This window comes from Sorex fumeus, unplaced genomic scaffold (assembly GCF_029834395.1).
Source record: "Sorex fumeus unplaced genomic scaffold, SorFum_2.1 ptg000131l, whole genome shotgun sequence".
Lineage (NCBI taxonomy): Eukaryota > Metazoa > Chordata > Mammalia > Eulipotyphla > Soricidae > Sorex > Sorex fumeus.
Window position 1 is genome coordinate 32,209,047 of NW_026606188.1, and position 21,477 is coordinate 32,230,523.

A 21,477-nucleotide genomic window follows, 5' to 3' on the forward strand; every position below is an offset into this window, starting at 1 on the left:
GATATTGCTTAATACTTGCTTATTTATATTGATGCTTACTAAATTCATTTTCAGGACACTTAATTAGTGATAGCATAAATCAGCTTGGCAAGTAACTAACTATCTTGTCTCACTTGGAGCTGCTGTTTTTTTTTTTTATTATGTAAACATAACCTTTATTTTCTTTAATTTCCAAATACATTCTCTAGTAGTTGCTTGTTTTTCTACTTAATCAAAAAGATGAAATAAGTTGTTTGGATATTTAATCACTTCCTCATTTTGAAGGTAGAATACTGATGCTCTGTCACTATATAATGGGAGAAAATTAGAATTCAGGCATTATGATTTCAGGAGTTAATCTTGGTGTTACTCAGGGGACTCTGAGTGACTGGGAATCTAACTCAGAGCTCTCTCCTATTTGTCAAAGCATGGAGTCTATCGTTGTTAATTATCTGCACAGTCCTTATAAGCAGTTCATTTGGATAAAGATTGGATAGAAACGATCAAAATGCGTAGTTACATAGGAGTTACATAGAGGAAAAATTTCTGAAAAAAAATTTTCAGTCATTCGAGAGAATCTATATTTGTCCCTCATTTTCTAAAAGTACAACGAGGGAGCAGGAAAACATATAAGTTGTAAAATAAGTACATAAAAGCATGGTGTGACCTTTTTTACCTGATAAATAAGGAGGGGAAAATGTCATAATGGTTGGATTCTACCAGCGTATGTATCATATTTTTCTCTACCTTTTTTTTCAAAAAAAAAATAATGAATCCCAGGTATTCATGAGTTCAGTAGCATAAGAGTAGATAGAAACAGAGGATATGATTCCTTTGATTGATTGATTGATTGGTTGGTTGGCTTTTTTGGGCAACTCCTAGCAATGCTCACGGGTTATTTATGACTCTGTACTAAGGAATCATTCTTTTTTTTTTTTTTTTTTTTAGTGAAACCCATGAGATACAGTTGTAGACTTACAAACTTTTGTGCTTGGGTTTCAGTTGTACAATGACCGAGTACCCATCCCTCCACCAGTGCCCATTCTCCACCAACACTAATACCAGTATCCCTCCCACCCCCCCTCATTCCCCCATCCCACCCTGCCTCTGTGGCAGAGCACTCCCTTTTGTTCTCTCTCTCCTTTTGGGTGCTGTGGTTTGCAAAAGAAGCATTGAGTGGCAATCATGTTCGGTCTAGAGTCTACTTTCAGCATGCTTCTCCCATCCTGGGAGGATCCTCCCAACACCCTTTATTTGGTGCTCCCATCTCTATCTGAGCTGCCTTTACCCCTAGAGTGTGTGGCTGGCCTCCAAGCCATGGAGTAAACCTCCTGGTACTTATCTCAACTATTCTTGGGTGTTAGTCTCCTATTTTGTTACTTTATGTTCCCCAGATGAATGCAATCTTTCTATGTCTGTCCCTCTCTTTCTGACTCATTTCGCTTAGCATGATACTTTCCATGTAGTACCACTTGTATGTAAATTTCATGACTTCATCCTTTCTGGCAGCTGCATAGTACTCCATTGTGTAGATGTACCAAAGTTTCTTTAACCAGTCATCTGTTCTCGGGCACTCAGGTTTTTTCCATATTATAGCTATTGTAAACAGTGCTGCAATGAACAGACAAATGCAGATGTCGCTTCGACAATACTTTTTTGCCTCTCCGGGGTATATTCCCAGGAGTGGTATTGCTGGGTCAAATGGGAGCTCAATTTCTAGTTTTTTGAGGATCGTCCATACTGTTTTCCAAAAGGGCTGAACCAGTGGCATTCCCACCGGCAGTGAAGGAGGGTCCCTTTCTGGCCACATCCACGCCAACACCATTGCTTTTGTTCTTTTGGATGTGGGCCAGTCTCTGTGGTGTGAAATGGTATCTCATTGTTGTTTTGATCTGCATCTCCCTGATGATTAATGACATAGAGCATTTTCTCATGTGCCTTTAGCCATTTGGATTTCTTCTTTGAGGAAGTTTCTGTTCTTTTCGTCACCCCATTTTCTGATGTGGTTGGATATTTTCTTCTTGTGGAATTCAACCAATACTCTGTATATCCTTGATATCGACCCCTTGTTGGATGTGTATTCGGTGAATATATTTTCCCATTCTGTAGACTGTCTTTGCATTTTGGTCACTGTTTCTTTTGAGGTGCAGAAGCTTCTTAGTTTAAGATAGTCCCATTTGTCTATCTCTCTTTTCACTTGTTTAGCTAGTGGTGTGACATCTTTGAAGATACCATTAGCTTCAGTGTCATGGAGGGTTTTGCCGACTTTGTTTTCAGTGTACCTTATGGATTCCGATCTGATGTTGAGGTCTTTAATCCATTTTGATCTTACTTTTGTACATGGTGTTAGGCAGAGATCTGAGCCCAGTTTTTTGCATGTAGCCGTCCAGTTTCCTTACTCCACTTCACATTTCTTGCTCCTTTATCAAAGATTAGATGATCATATGTTTGGGGGAGATGTCTGTATATTCAATTCTGTTCCATTGGTCTGCTGCTCTGCTTTTGTTCCAGTACCATGCTGTTTTAATTATTACTGCTTTGTAGTAGAGTTTGAAGTTAGGGAGGTTGATTCCTCCCATTTTCTTTTTCCCAAGAATTGCTTTAGCTATTTGTGGGGGCTTATTGTTCCATATAAATTTTAGGAGTGTTTGCTCCATTTCTTTGAAGAATGTCATGGGTATCCTTATAGGGATTGCATTGAATTTGTACAGTGCTTTGGGAAGTATTGCCATTTTGACAATGTTAATTCTCCCGATCCATGAACAGGGGATATTTTTCCATTTCCTCGTGTCCTCTTTTATTTCCTGAAGCAGCGTTTTGTAGTTTTCTTTACTTCCTTAGTTAAGCTAATTCCTAGGTAGTTGATTTTCTGGGGCACAATTGTGAACGGGATTGTTTTCTTCGTGCCATTTTCTTCTCTCTCACTATTTGCATATAGGAAAGCCATGAACTTTTGGGTATTGAAATTATAGCCTGCAACTTTACTATATAGATCTATTGTTTCTAGGAGTTTCTTGGTAGAGGTTTTAGTGTTCTCTAAGTATAGTATCGTATCATCTGTGAATAGTGAGAGCTTGATTTCTTTAAGGAATCATTCATGGCACTGCTCAGGTTGGGCACGTGCAAGATGAGCATCTTACCTGCTGTACTATCTCCCTGGCCTGATAATAAAATTCTTATTGTAAGATGATAGAGTAACCAGTATGTTTTATCAGAATATTTAACCCCACTTTGCTTTCTTTTTGTTATTTAATCTAATCTAATCATGCCAATCATATATTTTTATAAAAATAGAGGATCCTTCATGTCAGAAAACACTTTTATATCAGAAAATGGGCTGTGGAAGGCATGATAATTAAGATTTTATTATTTTATCTTGTTTTATACTGGAAATCAAACCCAGGCCCTCTTACATTAAGGGGAAAAAAGTATGTTCTGTTGCACTTTAAAATGCTTCAGATCTTTAAAGAAGGACTAAAAATTGGACAAAGGGACAGTTTAGGAACTTGGTCGGAGAGGTTAGAACCTAAGCCATGGCAAGAAGAAACAAATGAAGATAAAGAATGAGAACGTTAATGTGGGCCAGAGTTATAGCTTAGTGGTAGAGCATTTGCCTTGGATAGGTAAGTTTCTGTTGTTTCATTCCTTGTGCAGGAAACAACAAACAGAAGAAATAAGATCAGGATAGCCCTGGGGTTAAGGGCACACACTTTGTGTTCCTTGACCACAGTTAAATTCCAGATCAGTAGGATTCCCCCAGGTATTGAGTAGTGGAACTGATGTAGTTCTGGAAGCCCCGCCAGGTGTGCCCATGGTGACTCCTAAGCACCACTAGAGTGACCCCGATGGTCCACAGGACTGCACGGTCTGTAATGCACCACATCCTCGGACCATACCTTTGAACTCCCAGCCCTGTTCTGCAAGTATTGCTGGAAGTTGTTCTGGACTCCCTGAGCCCTACTTGAGGGCACTGTTCCCCACAAGACACAGTGTTTATGTTAAGAAGAGCAGAGAATATCAAACATGGATCAAAGAAGGTGCTCAGTGTATTGAGCTATCTCTCCAGCCCAGTAGTAGAAAGTAGATTTTTCAGTGGAGAAGTATACAGCCATTTCTGATGTTTAGATTACTTAAATAGCTTTATAGATCATAGTTGTATTTAATGATCTTTGGGTGCATATGAAACTTAGTAGCTGAAATAATGCTAATTCACATTTTTACCTTATGGTGTATCTTGGTTCAATTATCTAGGCATAGCTAATTGGGATTTGTGGAATGCTCTTTCACAAGTAGGCAGTGAAGGTGTCAGCCAGTGTTATAGTCACTCCATGGTTCACTGAAGGGGAATTCATTTCCACCATCACTGAAGTGATTAACAGTATTGAATTTCTTTGAGGCTGTTGGGTAGAATCTTATCTTACCTTAAGAGGTGAATCCCTTAGTTCCTGGCCACTTGAGTTTCTACATTTGAATTACTGTACATTGAGCTCACAATAGAGCTTCTGTGAATGATACAAGAGAGTAAGAGAGATGGTAATCAGAATGAGGTGGTAGTTCCTCTTTTAGCCCGATCTTTGCAGGGACATCTCATCACTTTTGCTGGAGCAATGAACAGCAGCTACTCTCACTAGATAGAACTCATGCTCAAGGGTGGGGAGTGACATGAGATCTTGAATACTAAGGAGGCAGAGGTATTGGGATGTATTTGAAGCTGCCTGTCCAGTGGATTTAAGCAAATGTTGATAATGGAAGTGAAGCCACAGAGATTGTTGTAGACATGTGTGTTAGAATAAAGAAGAGCGGTTGGAGTCAAGAAGTATTTTGGAGGGCCAGAGAGATAGTGCAGTGTGATAGGGCACTTGACTTGCATTACAGTTAACTTGGATTCAGTCCTCCAAATCCTTCATGATGCCTGAGCCTCAATCACAAATGATCCCTGGGCACAGAGACAAGATTAAACCCTGAACACCACCAGGTATGGTAGGGAGAAAGAGATGAAGGGAGGGAGAGAAGAAAGGAGGGAGAGGAGGAAGGAAGGGAAGGAGGAAGGAAGATTGATTACCTTAGATGTTAAACTTTAAACTCATGAGAATTTCGGGGTTTAGAGCTTCAGGTTTCCCTTGTGGTGCTCAGAGGGTCTTGGACTAATTTGGCTGGGCAGTTCAGTGCAGGGAACTAAGGATGTATTGCTATGAGCACCCCGCAATGCCAGGGACCATCAGGACCACCCCAGCCAGTGATGAGCAGGGACCAACTGGGCCACACCTGGTGGTGCTGAGGAGCCTCTAGAGCTTTTCTGGACTATGCTTGGTGCCATGCAGGAATATACTAGAAATTGAGGGGTTGTGTCCCTGCCCAAATGTGGCAGTTTTAAGGGAGAAGAAATTAAGAGAGGCATCTGGTTATTTTTGACTCTTAAATAACGAAATAAAATTTATGGGTCCGGGATGTCTTTGGTAGAGCAGGCAGGCATGAGGCAGTGAGTTGGCGCTGATCCTATGTGCTAAAAGAACACCGCAATCTCCTGCACACCTCTAGCACTGCAACTCAGGTGTCAGCACTGCAACTAAGTGCACTACAACCCCCAGTGAGCACTTCGACAATAGCTGCGGAAAGTGTGTAACCTTATGACAACACATAAAGTCCCCCCAGCCCCACCAGGATTCCTGAGCACAGAGCCAGGAGTCAGTTCTGGGCCCACTGGGTGTGACCCAAACCTCGCCCCACCAATCATCCTGCCACCAAAACAGAGAGAGAGAGAGACAAACAGACAGAATATTCTCCTAATTTTTCCCCTGTGGACTCATCCTATTTAGATTCTAAAACATTAATATCTGTGTATCTGTCATTCACTTAACCAGCAAGTGTTACTGGGAGGAACTCACAGATCAGCACTGTATAAGATCTTCATAGGAGTATAATAATGAATGGGACAAGAATTGCCTGTTTATCTGGTTTTTTGTTAGTATCTTTTCTTTCTCTTAACGTCTTTCAGAAATACCACTAATCCTCTCAGGTAACTTCACTTTTACTCTTCCTATTAGACCTTTCTTGAAAGGTGTTGTATGTTCCTTTTGTTTTTGTTTTCTAATGGTATAATCAGGAAGGTTTTTCTTTGGAAATACTGAGATTCTATAAGTTTAAAAGAGCACATGGTTGGCTTAAGCTGTTAAGTCTAGTGACACTATTTTTTAAAAATTTTTTTATTCTATAAAGTTGTTCATAATATTTTTTTACATTTAATATTTAAACACCAATCACACCACCATTACACCTTCCCACCACCATACTTTGGATGTTCCAATCCTAAACCCCAACCCCTGCCCCAAAGCAGAATCAAAATAATATATTTTGTATTGTTTGTTATGAAAAACCACTGAAAATGCTACAAAAAAAATTTCCTTAGAGAAAAGAGTATGAAGACTGTTGTATTTCACAGAGGGCACATTAAGCGCTTCTATAAGAGATCATTAACATGTTGTTAAAGGTTGAGCCTTGTACGCATATATATATATATATATATATGGAAAAATATTTCCCTCTAAGATTGGTTGCCTCCTACTTTGAACCCCATCAAATATGGTGCGGTACTCTTGGTGTATGGGTGATGTGAGGTATGAGTTGTCGAGACCCCGAGGTCCAGGAATAGATTCACTCATGGATGAGGATTGGCCTGACTGTGTGGAGAGTGGCTGTGAGCATTGCCGTTGAGTTCTGGAGGTTTTTGGATGCCGGGGCTAGGTCCCTTGGGGCGGGGACCCAACCCCTTTTGGAGCAGCCCTCGTGAAACAGCCTGGCGTGGGGTCTGGTGGCATGGTTATGGTGAGTGTCATGCTATGCTCCCTTCCAGGAGAGAAAGACATGCTACTCTGGATGGTGGCCAATGACAAGATTATCTGACACCAGCCAGAGGTAGCTTATGGATGTGACTGCTGAGTTGCTGGAGATAGGGGATACAGGCAGAGGATCTCCGTTTCTGGATCCATTGAACCCAGAGTTCTCAGTCACAAAGTCCCGCATACCTGGGTTTTCTGGGGATTTACTGGTGGGTGAGACTTGGCCTGAGCGTGGGAAGAGCATCTGTGAGCATGGTGGCGGTTGAGTTGTGGAGGTTTTCAGCTGAATGAAACTATTTCTGATGATTCCTTTCAACCTGCTTTAGCTAGAATAGCAATATCTTACTGCCCGATTTAACGACGCTGATTCAATTGAATCACCAAAAAATGAGGTTTTTTGGGGGAGGAGATGTGCTTTGGGGCCTTACCCAACAGTATTTAGGGGATATTCCTGGCTCTGTGCTCAGCAATAAACCCTGGTCATGGGGACTGCTTGTGGTGCCAGGATTGAATCAGTTTGTATACAAGACAAGATGTTTGTTTGTTTTGTTTGTTTGTTTGTTTTAATGTGGGGGCCTGGGGCTCCTGAGTTCCTCAATGTTCTAGCTCAATATGCCAAAAGTGAAAACAGGTAAGACTCTCAGGTGAGTTTGACATATAATATATGACTAATTTATAGCACTGTTGCATATAGTCACTCTCACTATTCATTACACTGTTCTGTTATGTACATACAACTGTTCAAATCGCCTAAAGCATAATTTCTTAATACTGGTCGAAGACCAAGTACATCATAGCATACAAATTTTTGGACTCTATCCCACAGAGACATTGATTTATTAGATCTGTGGTTATATCTAATCCTCTCTCTTGTAAATAATAAAATACAGCTGATATATCAGATTGGAAAAATAGCATTCAGATGTATTAATGTACTACTTTTGTATTTTTCTTAAAGATAGTATTCAGAAAAAAATATAAGTAAATATTTATTAAATGTTATAGGTCAGTTGGCCATGATCACTGTCACTGTCCTCCCGTTGCTCATTGATTTGCTCAAGTGGGCCCAGTAACATTGTGAGACTTGTTGTTACTGTGTTTTGCATATCGAATACGTCATGGGTAGCTTACCAGGCTTTGCTGTGTGGGTGAGATACTCTCAGTAGCTTGCTGGGCTCTCCGAGATGGGCGGAGGAATCGAACTCAGGTCGAACAGTTGGGCTGTGTGCAAGGCAAACGCCCTATCCGCTGTGCTATCGCTCTAGCCATGATACACTTTAAGAATTAACTTGGAACTATCTGACCATTTAAGTCATATTCTAATTAACAATTCAATTATTCCTGTGTTTAGATACTACTAGAATTTTTAATTTCAGTCTTTCAAACGTTGATACATTTTTCTAATTATTTTGCATTAGATTATTTATTGATCCTATGAAAAATGTAGAGCAATAACTAGATTATTTGACCTATAATATTTTATTAATTTTTACTATATTCTGCTGCAGAGATGTATACTATGATTGTCTCTCAAGATGGGACTGTCACAGAATGTGATTTTTATTTGTTGTTTTTCTTTTTGTTAGTGTTATTCCTCTTTTAAAAGAATCAGTTGAAATATTAATGCAGAGAACTCCTCCCATGTTGGAAAATCATTTGCCTCAGTGCTATCAGAGGGTAAGTTTTAAAGCTTCCAAACTACTGAGCTTTGTTGGTTCCAAACTTGTCGGTTTTTTTAACTTTCACAGAGTTGGTAGTGTGTGTGTATACTTGAGTATCTCTTCCAAGATTAAATGCTGACCATTACTGCCACTTATACAAACAAGAATAAAATCATTGAAAAATGTTCAGCTTTACTAAAAAAAAATAAAAAGAAATGAAAGTGCTTTAAAGTGTCCTGACCTAGAACTTGAGCAGTTATTTCAAAATATAAGTACAGATGATCTCTGCATTTATTCAACATTTTTTTTTTTTGGCTTTTTTGGGTCACACCTGGCCATGCACAGGGCCTGGCTCTGCACTCAGGAATTACTCCTGGCGGTAGCTCAGGGGACCATATGGGATGCTGTGAATCGAACCCGGTTCGGCTGTGTGCAAGGCAAATGCCCTACCCACTGTGCTATCACTCCAGCCCCTCAACATGTATTTTTTTTTCTTTTTAAATTTTTATTAGTGAAACACCATGAGGTACAGTTGTAGACTTACAAATTTTTGTGCTTGGGTTTCAGTTATACAATGATCGAGTACCCATCCCTCCACCAGTACCCATTCTCCACCAACACTAATACCAGTATCCCTTCCACCCCCCATCCTCCCATCCCACCCTGCCTCTGTGGCAGGGCACTCCCTTTTGTTCTCTTTCTCCTTTTGGGTGTTGTGGTTTGCAAAAGAGGCATTGAGTGGCAGTCATGTTCGGTCCATAGTCTACTTTCAGCATGCATTTCCCATCCTTGGTGGATCTTCCCAACACCCTTTATTTGGTGCTCCCTTCTCTATCTGAGCTGCCTTTACCCCTAGAGTGTGCGGCTGGCCTCCAAGCCATGGAGTAAAGCTCTTGGTATTTATCTCGGCTATTCTTGTTAGTCTCCTATTTTGTTACTTTATCAACATGTATTTTTAATCTTCTATTTTTGTGCCAGTTAATCTCATAAGATACTATTGATGTAATGAAAAGCAAATTAGACAGTGTCTTGGTTCTGAAAGGGTCAATGGATGGCCATTGGATTTACTACAAAAGTCATAATTAAGAAAGTTAAAACCTTGATGATAAATCTGAACGAACATATGAAAATTCTGAGAAACATGTTCCAGGAAAAGGATCATGCCAATGCAAGATTTCCGTAACTGGAACTAATTTAGAGTGTTTGAAAAAAAAAAGGAAAAAAAAACCACTGTGGCTGAAGCATAATAAATAATAAATATAGAGGAGATTGGCCGAAAGGCTTGGAAAGAATGTCAGGGACCACTGAGGTTTTGGTCATGCTGAGAACTTTATATTTCATTCTAATTCAGTGCGAAGCATTGGGTAGCTTTTGGTTAGAGACGTCATAAAATTTGTTACTACCAGATTATCCTGCTTGCTATTACAGCAGAAGGCATTGAATTTTAGGGAGAGTTAAAGCAACACAAATTAGACTGTTGTCATCTAAGAGTGGTTTAAGTGAAGAATTTTCCCTCTACCCTTATGTATTCTTTGATTTTGTTTTTTGTTTTTATGGTCATGTCTTACTCCTGGATCTGTGCTCAGGAATCACTCCTGGCAGTGCTCAAGAGATCTTATGCAGTGCCAGGGTTTGACTAGGCTCAGCTGCTTGTGTAAGGCAAGACTTGACCTCTGCACTATCTCTCTGGCCCAAACTTTCTGTTTTTCTGTTTTGTTTTGTTTTACGAGAGGCACGACCAGTGGTTCTAAGGGCTTACTTATGCCTTCGTGTTCAGGGTTCACTCCTGGCAGGCTCAGGGGACCATATGGGATGCTGGGGTTTGAACCCAGGTTGGCCACGTGCAAGGCAAGTGCCCTACCTGCTGTATTATTGTTTTGGCTCTACCTGTTTGTACTCTTAACAGAAACAATGCCAAAAAAGTAAAACAGATAAAATGGAGAAAATGACTAACTCATTGAATTGGCTCAAGCTTCCTCAAGTTAAATTTCAGTTAAAGTACTAGATATTAGGATATGTGATTATGGGTAAGGAGGTCATTTGTGAAGGGTGCAACGAAAGACAGTGAAAATATACGTTAGATTGAACTTTAAACTTGTCATCTCGTTTACTAAGCGATAAGGAGATTTGATTGTCTCTTCAGTGTGGCGGGGAGACACCCCTACAAATGGGGCGTTTCTGACTTACAAGCAAACCGTGTCTCTTTAAAATGATTCACCCTCAGGGTTCCTAGAGAGCTCAACTGGCTAGAGTGTCTGCTGTATGCTTGCACATAGGAGACCGAGATTTGAACCCCAGCATGTCATAGTGCCTGAGCACTGCTAAGAATGAGCACCAAGCATGAAGCTGGGTGGGAGTAGCACCTAAATCCACCAGGTATGACACCAAGACAAACAAAAAACAACTCCAACTAAGTTCTCAGAGCTTTACCAATTTCTGCTATTTATTAAAAATTACAAACCTAACAAATGATGCTCATGCTTGAGACACATTTAGGGTGGCAGATTTTGCTCCCTTGCAATGAAAACAATGGTAGTTTGACCAGAGCCACAGCAGTAAGATGGAGATAAGTAGGTACCAGTAAGAACCAGGAAGAACAGATACTACACTTGATGGGCTGGAGCGATAGCACAGCGGTTAGTGCATTTGCCTTGCATGCGGCCGACTCAGGTTCAATTCCTCTGTCCCTCTCGGAGAGGTGGCAAGCTACTGAGAGTATCCCACCTGCACGGCAGAGCCTGGCAAGCTGCCAAAAACAGTAACAGCAAGTCTCACAATGGAGATGTTACTGGCGCCTGCTCAAGCAAATCAGTGAACAATGGGACAACAGTGCTACAGCGCTACACTTGATCTTAGCCAAAAGGCTGAGAATCGACGGCATTTGGGTTAAATGTTTTTAGTGGGTTATATTAGTATAGGGGGGAAAAGTTATACAAATGTCATTCTGAGACTAAGACTGTTGATACAAGTTTGAGAGTAGGAAATTACCTCAAATTAGATTCTGGCAATGTTAAAATAGAAATTTCTGTTACCCTCTGGGGAAATGACAGCACTTTAGTTGAATGGTTGAGTATGAAAATATGGTATTAAAGGAACAGATTAGGACTAGAAGGAGGGTTTGTTTGTTTTTTTTTTTTTAATTTTTGGGTTGCACTTGGCGATGCTCAGGGGTTTCTCCTGACTCATGCACTCAGGAATTACTCCTGGCAGTGCTCTGGGGACCATATGGTAATTGAACCCTGGGTCAGCCGCATGAAAGGCAAATGCCCTACCCGCTGTGCTATCGCCCCAGTCTGTAGAAGGAGTTTTTAAGACAAAAGTAGAAGAATGGCATTTGTAGCATTAGGGTTGGATAAGATTGATAACCTAGGAGAAGTAACACTATAGCACTATCCTTCCTTTGTTCTTTGATTTGATCCAGTGGGCACAAGTAACATCTCCATTGTGAGACTTCTTGTTACTGTTTTTGGCATATTGAATACCCCATGTGGAGCTTGCCAGGCTCTGCCGTGCAGATGGGATATTCTCAGTAGCTTGCCGGGCTCTCTGAGAGGGAGGGAGGAATCGAATCTGGGTTGGCTGCGTGCAAGGCAAATGCCCTACCCGCTGTGCTATCGCTCCAGCCCTAGGGAGAACTAAGCTCTGTTTTTTCAAATCTGCTTTCAAGTCCAGATTTTGAGCCCTAGAGGAGAGTTCAAGGAAGGGAGTGATTAGTAAGGGAGCAGGAAAACCAGAACATTTAATATCAGAGCTGGAGGCGGAGTAGGAGGAACTAATCCATTGCCAAATATTAGTATGGCAAGTGAGGTCGAAAAAGACAAGGAGTCAGAACACTAATTTGCATAAATCCGACTTTGAGCTCATGTTTCTTCTATAAATGCTATACTCTTAGAATAGGAAAAACAGATTTTTCATCTATAATTATACTTTCCTTGGGGCTGCGGCAGGTCACTCTCAAGTCCTGCTCAGGAACCAGGCAAATAGTTCAATTAGTGGGCCTAGAATGGGAAGCTGCTCAGGGCCAGGGTGCTTGGGATTAACTGGGCCAAACCCCTCAGTGTTCAAGGCCTTCAGGGCCATACCCTACAGTTCTTGGTGCTGTAGCCCTTGTTTTCTCTCGCCTCCCCACATTTTAAAATATGAAAGTCAGTTTCTATAGGAATTATCCCTTAGTTTATTCTTTCAGAAAGATGCAACTTGCAGTTTCTAAGGTAGAGATAGAAAAATCTACTTATGTTATTGTTTTACTAACTGTAGAATACTCTATGAGGGCACCATGTGGAAAAATTTCGAGGGGCATCAGATTGAAACCACTATGTTATCAGAGACATAAAAGAGGAAGAAACTGTCTACTTGGATCTCTTTCCTCAGTAAAAGCAATTTTTAAATAGGGTGCAAGTGGGTATTGTATCAAACTTCCCCTCAGGTAATAGGGAATTTATAGGAAATAATGCCTACATTCAGAAAAGCCTGATTAAAATAAATATGTTAGATAAATTTGTAAGTTCAGCTTCTTTTCTTAAGATTCCAAATAGGTTGCTTAAAAATCACAGAATCTCTGAATCTAAAATGCTCTTACTGTGAATTTGGTGCAGACTTCTAGCTTTTCTTTCAGCCGTCTTCTCTCTTCTCTGTGACATCATCCAGCTCCCTAACCAGTTCTGAGAAGTGAGTGTGTTGGGTTCCCTGCAGCCATTTCCCAGGGGAATGTGTTTACCTCTCCATATCAACAATTTACTAGGTGTCTGAGAATTTAACTCATTTCAGTGGATGCCTTCCACTGAACATAGCATCAGATTCTCCCAATTTAGATGGTAGCTGCGAGCCCAGACAGTTACCTTTGCTTCTAACTAAAGGGCTGCAGATCTGAGTCTCCAGGAATCTCTCCTCAGCACTCTTCTAGTGCTGGCCTCTAGCCCAGACGTTTTCCTGTGCTTCAACTGTCTGTCCTCAGAAAAGTGGTTTTGCAGAAATTTACTGTTGGCCTCAAGAAAATTATTGTCACTTACTTAACATATGGCTAACATTTTCAGTTTCTGTAATCTTTTATTTGTAAGTTAATATAAAAATACTATTATAAACCATTGTTGTTTTTCCTGCCTAGCAATCTGTGAAATAGTTCTCCCATTTATACCAGTCCTTGAGTGTAAAATGTTTGAAAACTTCTAGGCTATAGATCCGTGGTTCTCAGGACACGCTCATTGGGTTTGTTAAATTTGGTAGAGCAATTCAGAGAAGCCAGGAAACCCTAGATTATCACTTTATTAGAATTTGATTAGAATTTGTTCACAAAGGGGATGTCTTGTAGAGCTTGTGGGTCAGCCAAGGTTGTGCATGAAAGCTCTCTGTTTCCCCATCCTGGAAGCTGTCTGAAGCCCTTCCTTTTAGAGCCTTTTCTTTTCTTTTTGGGTCACACCCAGCGGTGCACAGGGGTTACTCCTGGCTCTGCACTCAGGAATTACTCCTGGAGGTACTCCGGGGACCATGTGGGATGCTGGGAATGGAACTCGGGTCAGCCAAGTGCAAGGCAAAGGCCCTACCCACTGTACTATTACTCCAGGCCCTTTCAGAGCTTTTTTTTTAAAAAAAAATTTTATTTTATTTTTCATTTTTTTATTTATTTTTTATCATTTTTTTTATTAGTGAAACACCGTGAAGTACACTTATAGACTTATAAATTTTAGTGCTTGGGTTTCAGTTAAGAAGACTTTATTACTTAGGCATGATAAAAGGCTAGCCATTAGCAACTGAATTCAATCTTTAGTTCTTCTCCCTCCTTGGAAGTCAAGGCATAGGTTTAAAGTCCCACCCTGCAATCCTGTTGGTTCCCCAGAAACCACCCCACTCGTCAGCTTTTTTTCCAAAAGTGAACTTTGACACCTTAATTTTTTAATTGTTTTGGGAAGATGTGGAGTCTCACCCAGTGGTTCTCAGGGGCTGCTCCGGGATCAATTCTCAGGAATCATTTTTAACATACTTAGGGACCAGATAAAAGTACCTGGGATCAAATCAAGGTGTCTTGCATGCAAAGCATGTACTTCAGCTTGTTGTATGCAAAGCATGTACTCCAGCTTGTTGAGTTACCTAAAGGCCCAACTTTATACCATAAGTGCTCAACACTTAGAAAATGTCAGTAGTTTAAGAACTGTGAGCCAGAAATTATGGATAAAAATCAAATATGTATGAGAAATATATTTTGGTCATCTGAACAATGAAATATTTATATTTCCTACGAATGTAATATTGTAGGTAATTAACCCATTCATAGAGTGACTTTTTTCTCTTTATAAACTGCTATTGTGAGAAAGATTTGTTTTCTTTATGTTAAATCTTTTATCTTTGGGGTTTATTTACATGTATTTTAAATACTGAATACTGAATAATGGCCGTGATTTGCCATGTTTTTTATATAACTTTATTAACTTAGATGTGTCCTCCTAAGCATGATTTTTCCTAATCATAAGTTGGTGTTGAACTTTATCAAATTATTACATCACATCATCACGGTCCTCCCGTTGTTCATCGATTTGATCTAGCAGTCCCAGTAACGTCTCCATCGTGAGACTTGTTGTTACTATGTTTGGCATATCGAATACGTCACGTTATTATAAAGCTTTTATTGATCTTTACTTCATTATTTGAAAAGTAAAATAGAATTTCTAATAACTTTTCCTCTGAAGCTAATACACCTAGTTATGGTATATTTGTAGCATAATTTTTTAATTTATCATAGCAAGTCATTAACTAATTTTTATTATGATTTAACTTAGCAATTTGTAAGAAAAATTAGCTAATGACTAACTATATTCGGTTATAAGTCAAGACAATTTCTTATGAGGTAACATTCCTATTTTCTAGAAAAACTAACAGGTACTTATATGTTCCTGTGAAAGTTTACCCTCTGGGACTGGGACTTCAGGAACACGAGCTTTTACTAGCATTTGTAATATTTCTTTAATTAAAAAATACAATTGGCGGCCACACCCATCTGTTCTCAGGGCTTACTCCTCGCTCTGTACTCAGAGATCACTCCTGACAGGTCTCAGAGGACCATGTGGGGTGCCAAGGATCAAACCATTGCAAGGCAGGCACTTTACTGACTAGGCTATCTCTCCAACCCTTACATTTCCCCCCCTTGTATTATGATGTTTTCTGTACTTCCAGCAATATATCCTTTTGTCTACATTTTAAAATATATATTAAATTTTTAAAAAACGGAAAGCCTAGACAAAATGATTTATCTAGAGATACAGATGGAAAATATATATTCAGTTATTGCACTATTTACTGAATATTTACTTGATTCAGGCACTGTTCTAAGTCCTTAAGATGCAAAGCATAAAAACGAAACCTAAAAGAAATCATGGCCCTTACTGAGCCCAAGTTCTGCCAGATGAGATAGGTAAAAAACAGTATCAATGATATAAATAATGCAATATGGGATATCATCTGTTAAGAAACAAAGTGGAAAAATGTCAAAAGGGAAATATTGTCATTGTAGAAAGGAATAGGAGAAGGACCTGCTGAGAATAAGACATTTCAGCAAACACCCAAGTAAATCAAACAAAAGTATAGATGAAAGGTCACTACAGTGGAGGGAATTACCATGCCTTGAAATCAGTCTGCCTGGCGAAATTTCCAGAGAATGTGGGGTTTGGCTGTGGCTAAGGAAGGGGAGTAAGGGAAAGAAAATTTAGAGTTGAGGTGAATAAGGTTCCAGGGACGTCGTGGGACCTGGGCCTCCGGGCGTCACTTGTGGGAGCCTTCCTTCCTTTCTCCTAGAGCAGAATGGGAAGTTATTGGAGAGGTTATAACCTCCTCTAACAAGATCTCATTTACTAGTGAGAATACGTAGAAAAGCAAAAATTTGACCAGTTAGTAAGCTGTTATAATAATCTGAACTAGAAGAGATCATGCTGGCTTCAGTGAAACTGATGGCACGAGGATGGGAGAAATGTTTGAATTATACTTAGTCATAATAGTTTGTACATTCCATATTGATATATTATTCACATAGTATTCATAATCTCTTTTATTTTATATTATATATGTATGTGTTTTAAATTTTTATGTATGTAAATATTTTCTAAAAATATTTTGGCTGTAGTTGGTGGGCTCTGGTGTGATTCCCACCCTAATCCTCAAGGGTCATTCCCAGCAGTTCTTGGGCACCAGATGGTGCTGGGAATTGAACCCAGACCCCTTGCAAGCAAAGCTTGCATTCCAGCCCACTCTCCAGCCTCCCTTTTATGGTTTTAAAACTATTGTTTGTATATTTGTAGTTGTTTTCCCTTTTCATTTTATGTTTTGTTTAATTTCATAGTCTATTTTTTAACTGCTATCAGAGATCTTGCTTGCCAGTAGTGGTTTTAAATCTAAGTCTTGAAAACTTTCAAGACGCCATTAGAAAAACATAGAACTATTTCTCCCTATTCTGTTATCTTCTGATTTAGGGAAGGAGATAGTATCTTGGTCTCTGGGGCCCAGAGTCATTTCCTAAATCCGCCCTCCTCCCCCTGCCACCCCCTAACCCCCCGCCCCCCCCCCGTTATTTCCTTCCTTTTCATTTTGTTGAGTTAATTTTGTTCTTTTTCTAGTTTCTTCATGCATTCATGTCTATATTTTTTAGATACGTGCATTTATTGATGTAAATTTCCCTCCAAATTCTGTGCCCTCCAAATTCTGATATGTGTTGATTCATATTCCTTAAACACCTGCCATAGAATCTTGCACATAATGACTGCCCAATCGTTACTTGCTCATTTATACCCTACATGTCACTTTTATAAACTAGACAATAGAATCCATGTTTATTGATATGTTTTGTAGTAATTTTCGTAGTGAGGGACTTTATACTTGGTTATTATGTTAATGAGTTTCCTTGATATTTTAGGTCCAACAGTTGCAAGGAGTTTATAACTTACAAGAGCAGCACTTCTGGACTCTATGTTCTGACGTTTATGTTGGGACCTTGAAATTAATAGTAGCACCTGATGCTGATGCCAGATGGATTTTAAGCCAAACACATAATATTTTTACTCAGGTATGACTCTTTTCTCATGTCTTTTAAAAAAGTCTTGGAATATATCTACGAATTTTAATAATTTGTGCTATTTAATGTGTTAAACATACGTGTGTGTGTGTGTGTGTGTGTGTGTGTGAGATACATTATGAAGTAAATATGAAAGTACCTGAGTTGAATTTGGGAGATCCCTAATTTACTTAAGGAAAAGAGTCATTTTGTTAAGGAAAAGAGTCTTGTTACCTCATCATTGTACTAATGGGAACTTGAAGAAAATGTCGATTTTCCTGTACTATACAAGAAATGTTAGATGCTGTTTGAAAACAACAATTCTAAAATAGCCTTTGGAATAAGAATAATGGTTTGTCATTAGCTTTATATCAAAGCTAAGCACTGTGTTAATGTTTTTGTGAAGTAGCAATACCGTTGTTGCTTCTCTGTGTTTTAATAGCTTAACAGTAAGCTATTAGAGTTGTTTTCAGTGGAATTTGGCATCCTGAATTAGTCTGTGCATGCCTACAACCAAATTGTTTCAGTTAATGCTTGTGCCATCATTGGGACTAATAATCAAAGTAAGGGTGATAACTTTAGTCTTCTGTATATATTGGGAGAATGAAAACATTGTGTTAGTACACTCTAAGGAGAGAGAAAACAAATTCTCTGTCCAGTCTAGCCTGCTGGAACTACTTGGGTAAAATAATCTAGACACTGACACTGCTTCTAGAATTACACAGGAGGATGGGGGTGTTTATCTGCCAAGGTCCATTTGGATATTTATAGCATCTTTCATGGGCCATACAATACAGACAGGCCACAGGCAGCTGGCAACATGTACCAGGGCCAAACCATATGATTGTTGTACCTTATATGGGTCAAACCCGTGAATTCCATACCCTTGAATAGATCTAAAGAGAAAACTGACAGCATACCTTTAAAATATATGTTTATAGAGTCAGATAGATAACACCATGGGATAATACATGTGTGAGACCCTGATTTGATCCCTGGCACTGTATGGCCTCATGAGCACTGCTGGGTATAGCCCTAGTGGCTGTGGGTGCTGCCCAGTGTGGCCCTGAGCCCCCGAGCCCCTTCTGATGGAGGCCTTATGAAAATGTTGGTAATGGGAACAGGGAGATAGTATCGGGGTTAAGTTTGCCTTGCACACAGTCATCCAGGTTCAGTTCCTTGCACCATATATGGTTCCCCAAGTACCATTAGGAGTGATCCCTAAGTGCAGCAAGTAAGCACTGCGGGTATGGTCCAGGAACAAAACAAATCAGAAGGCAGTGTTGGGGCTAGAGAGAACACAGAGTTTAAGACACTTGCATGATGTAACTGCAGCTGTGGCGCTGGCTTGAGTCTCAGCACCACATGTGGCTCCTCAGGGAGCAGCAGGCTTAGTTCCTGAGTATGGAGCCATGCATGCCCCCGAGCATCGGGGTGTATGTGTTTGTGTTGGGCCAGGTGTGTGGCTCAGCAGGGAGCACACATTCACATCTGTGAAGCTCTGGGTTCAATACCCAACTCCACAAAGAAAAGGGAAAAAAATGTCATAAACTTACATGTGGCTGCTGGTATGATACATTGGGAAGCGTTCATGCCACCCATGTGGCACTCTTGTCAGCTGTGGTTGGCATGAACCCAATCATTAACATTTAGACCAAAGCAGCTTGTGGAAATTCCTATAAGACTGTTAACATGGGTTTATCATGTTAGCATGGGTTTAGTGACATGAATGGACAACAAAAGAACATTGCAGAATTGTTCTAGAATAATGGAGACTTTACAGTTTAATGGTTGTATGATCATGGATTTAATCTTGGACTGAAAAAAAGTCACAAAAGAAAGTATTGGGTAACCAAGGAAATTTAAATGTAGACTACATAGTTGCTTATATAATTGTATAAGTGTTCAGTTTTTGAAAGATTTAGTTGTGAAGGAGCAGGCTGTCTAATTTTTCAAACATTTCAGCAAAAAAGTAAAAATTACAGATAAAGTTAGTGTAGAAAATTAAAGCATATATGGTCAAAATGTTAGCAGTTGGTGAACATAGGTACTTACTACACTAGTCTTTTTACTTTGTTTTTTAAATGAAAAGTTAACAAAACAAAAGATCTGTTGGCTTCTCATTGCCACCAGGATAGAGCTTAGGCCTTTCTAGTGTGGCCCTGTGAAGTTTTCAAACTTCTCTTCATTCCACGAGCTACCTCAGACTCCTGCTAGAAGCAATTTAACTTTTCTGTGTGGGACAAAATACTAGTCTAATTTAAAAGTCCAATTTAATTCGTTACTTTCTCTCTGAAATCACAAAGCCCCTCTAAGCAGCATTGCTTTATCCTCAGATGTGCATATCACATTGTCTGCAAGTTCCTACAAATACCATGATTTTGCATTCCTACACTTAGAAAATATTTATATAAACAAAGAGACAGAAACACAGAGAAATATCGCATCTTCAGAAAAGAACAGCAGATTATAGTATACAGTTTAGTTGAATTGAATACCTTTGCATAAATTAAATAATCTTTCTTCTTTAATGAAGAGAAAGATATAGTTAAGTTCCTTTGGGGAAAATCACATATAATTTATGTAAATATATATAATTATCTGGGAGGGAATCTAAATTGTAACGAGAGCAAGGCTTATTCTAGTATGAAACAACGCATTCTATTAAGTACAGGTATCATTTATTTACTACAGAATTTTTTGTTGTTGTTTTATTTGGGGACTGGGTTAGCCACCTGCAATGCAAGTGTCTTAATTGCTATTCTATTTCTCTAGCCTCTACTGAAGACATTTTATTTTAGAGCTAGGGCTCTAAAACACTGTAGTGTAGAAACTTAGATCATAGTGACCTCCATAGTGAAGCATACAAGTCTTACACAGCATGTCTCAAATCTCACACCTCCTTTCTATTTTAAGACTAGGGGATAGTGTAGCAATAATCTTGTTTTTCTCTTTTTCTTTTTTGTTTTTGTTTAGATTACTGTCCTTTTTTTAGCCTTAATTTTCACGCAGTTTACATCAGATCCTTCCATCCATGAGCTTCTGTTGACCTTCCAGAGCACCCTGGAGTCTCAGAAGACTTCGGCACTTGGTCATGCTTTCCAAAGGAATGCAGTTTCCAGGGTTAGAAATGTTCCAGCAGCTGGTCTATGCTTATAGGAACTGCCGAAGTTGTAACTGAAGAAGGTGGAGGGAAGTTCTTCTGGTAACCCTAGAAATCTTGGCTTTTAAAATGCCTGACGTTGAAAGTTTATTCAGCTGCTTCTTTGGTTTTTGGAAGCTGTATTTGGGTTTTGAAAATATGAAGCTCTGAAAATAGTCTCAGCCTTTTTATCCAGCCAGTGATTTCATTCCTTGAAGAGAGCAGGGACTCTTGAGGCTTATACTGAAGATGGTCAGATACATTTTTCTCAAAAAAAGGGGATTGAGGGGGAGGGGGAGAGCTGTGAGGGTGGAGTTGCCCTAAAATTTGACTTTTTTTTCCGTGCATTTAATAAATTTCAGGTTCTCATGACTTTTTGGTTTAGTTGACATAGGAAATGGGTTATTTATTGACTTTCTTCCCTATGCAATAGGAATATATATTCATATGCTATAGATACATCCTGGGGATTTCATTAATATTTTCACTTCATGATATCATATTGAACAGGCTTTTGATTATTATTTTTTACTTTAAACTGCAGGTTCACCTATGTTAGTTATCAAATGTAGTAAAACTCAAATTGCTTAATTTTCTAGAAAGAAATCACATTGTAGGGATGCTTTAGGAGTACTTTTTGTAGAAAGACTTGAAACACTTTAAGCCCCAAAGGCCAGTAGAAGGGTTTTCTCAGTAATCAGTTATGCATTTTGGTTTTATGGAATTATTAATTGTTTCGTAGTTGCTTTTAATGAGAATTTAAGTAATATGTTTTTATTTTTAAAGGTTTATGATAGAACAGTTGATAAAGAACTTGCCTTGCTTGTG

At 39.3% G+C, this 21,477-nt stretch overlaps 1 protein-coding gene across 1 annotated transcript in view; it reads left to right on the forward strand.

The window, feature by feature from the left end:
* Positions 1-21,477, forward strand: part of SLC30A7 (solute carrier family 30 member 7) — an 84,452-nt gene that overhangs the window by 54,936 nt on the left and 8,039 nt on the right. Inside the window, exons 9-10 of the mRNA XM_056139094.1 lie at positions 8,402-8,492; positions 17,370-17,519. Of these exons, the coding sequence (XP_055995069.1) occupies positions 8,402-8,492; positions 17,370-17,519 (241 nt within the window). The remainder of the gene's footprint in view (positions 1-8,401; positions 8,493-17,369; positions 17,520-21,477) is intronic.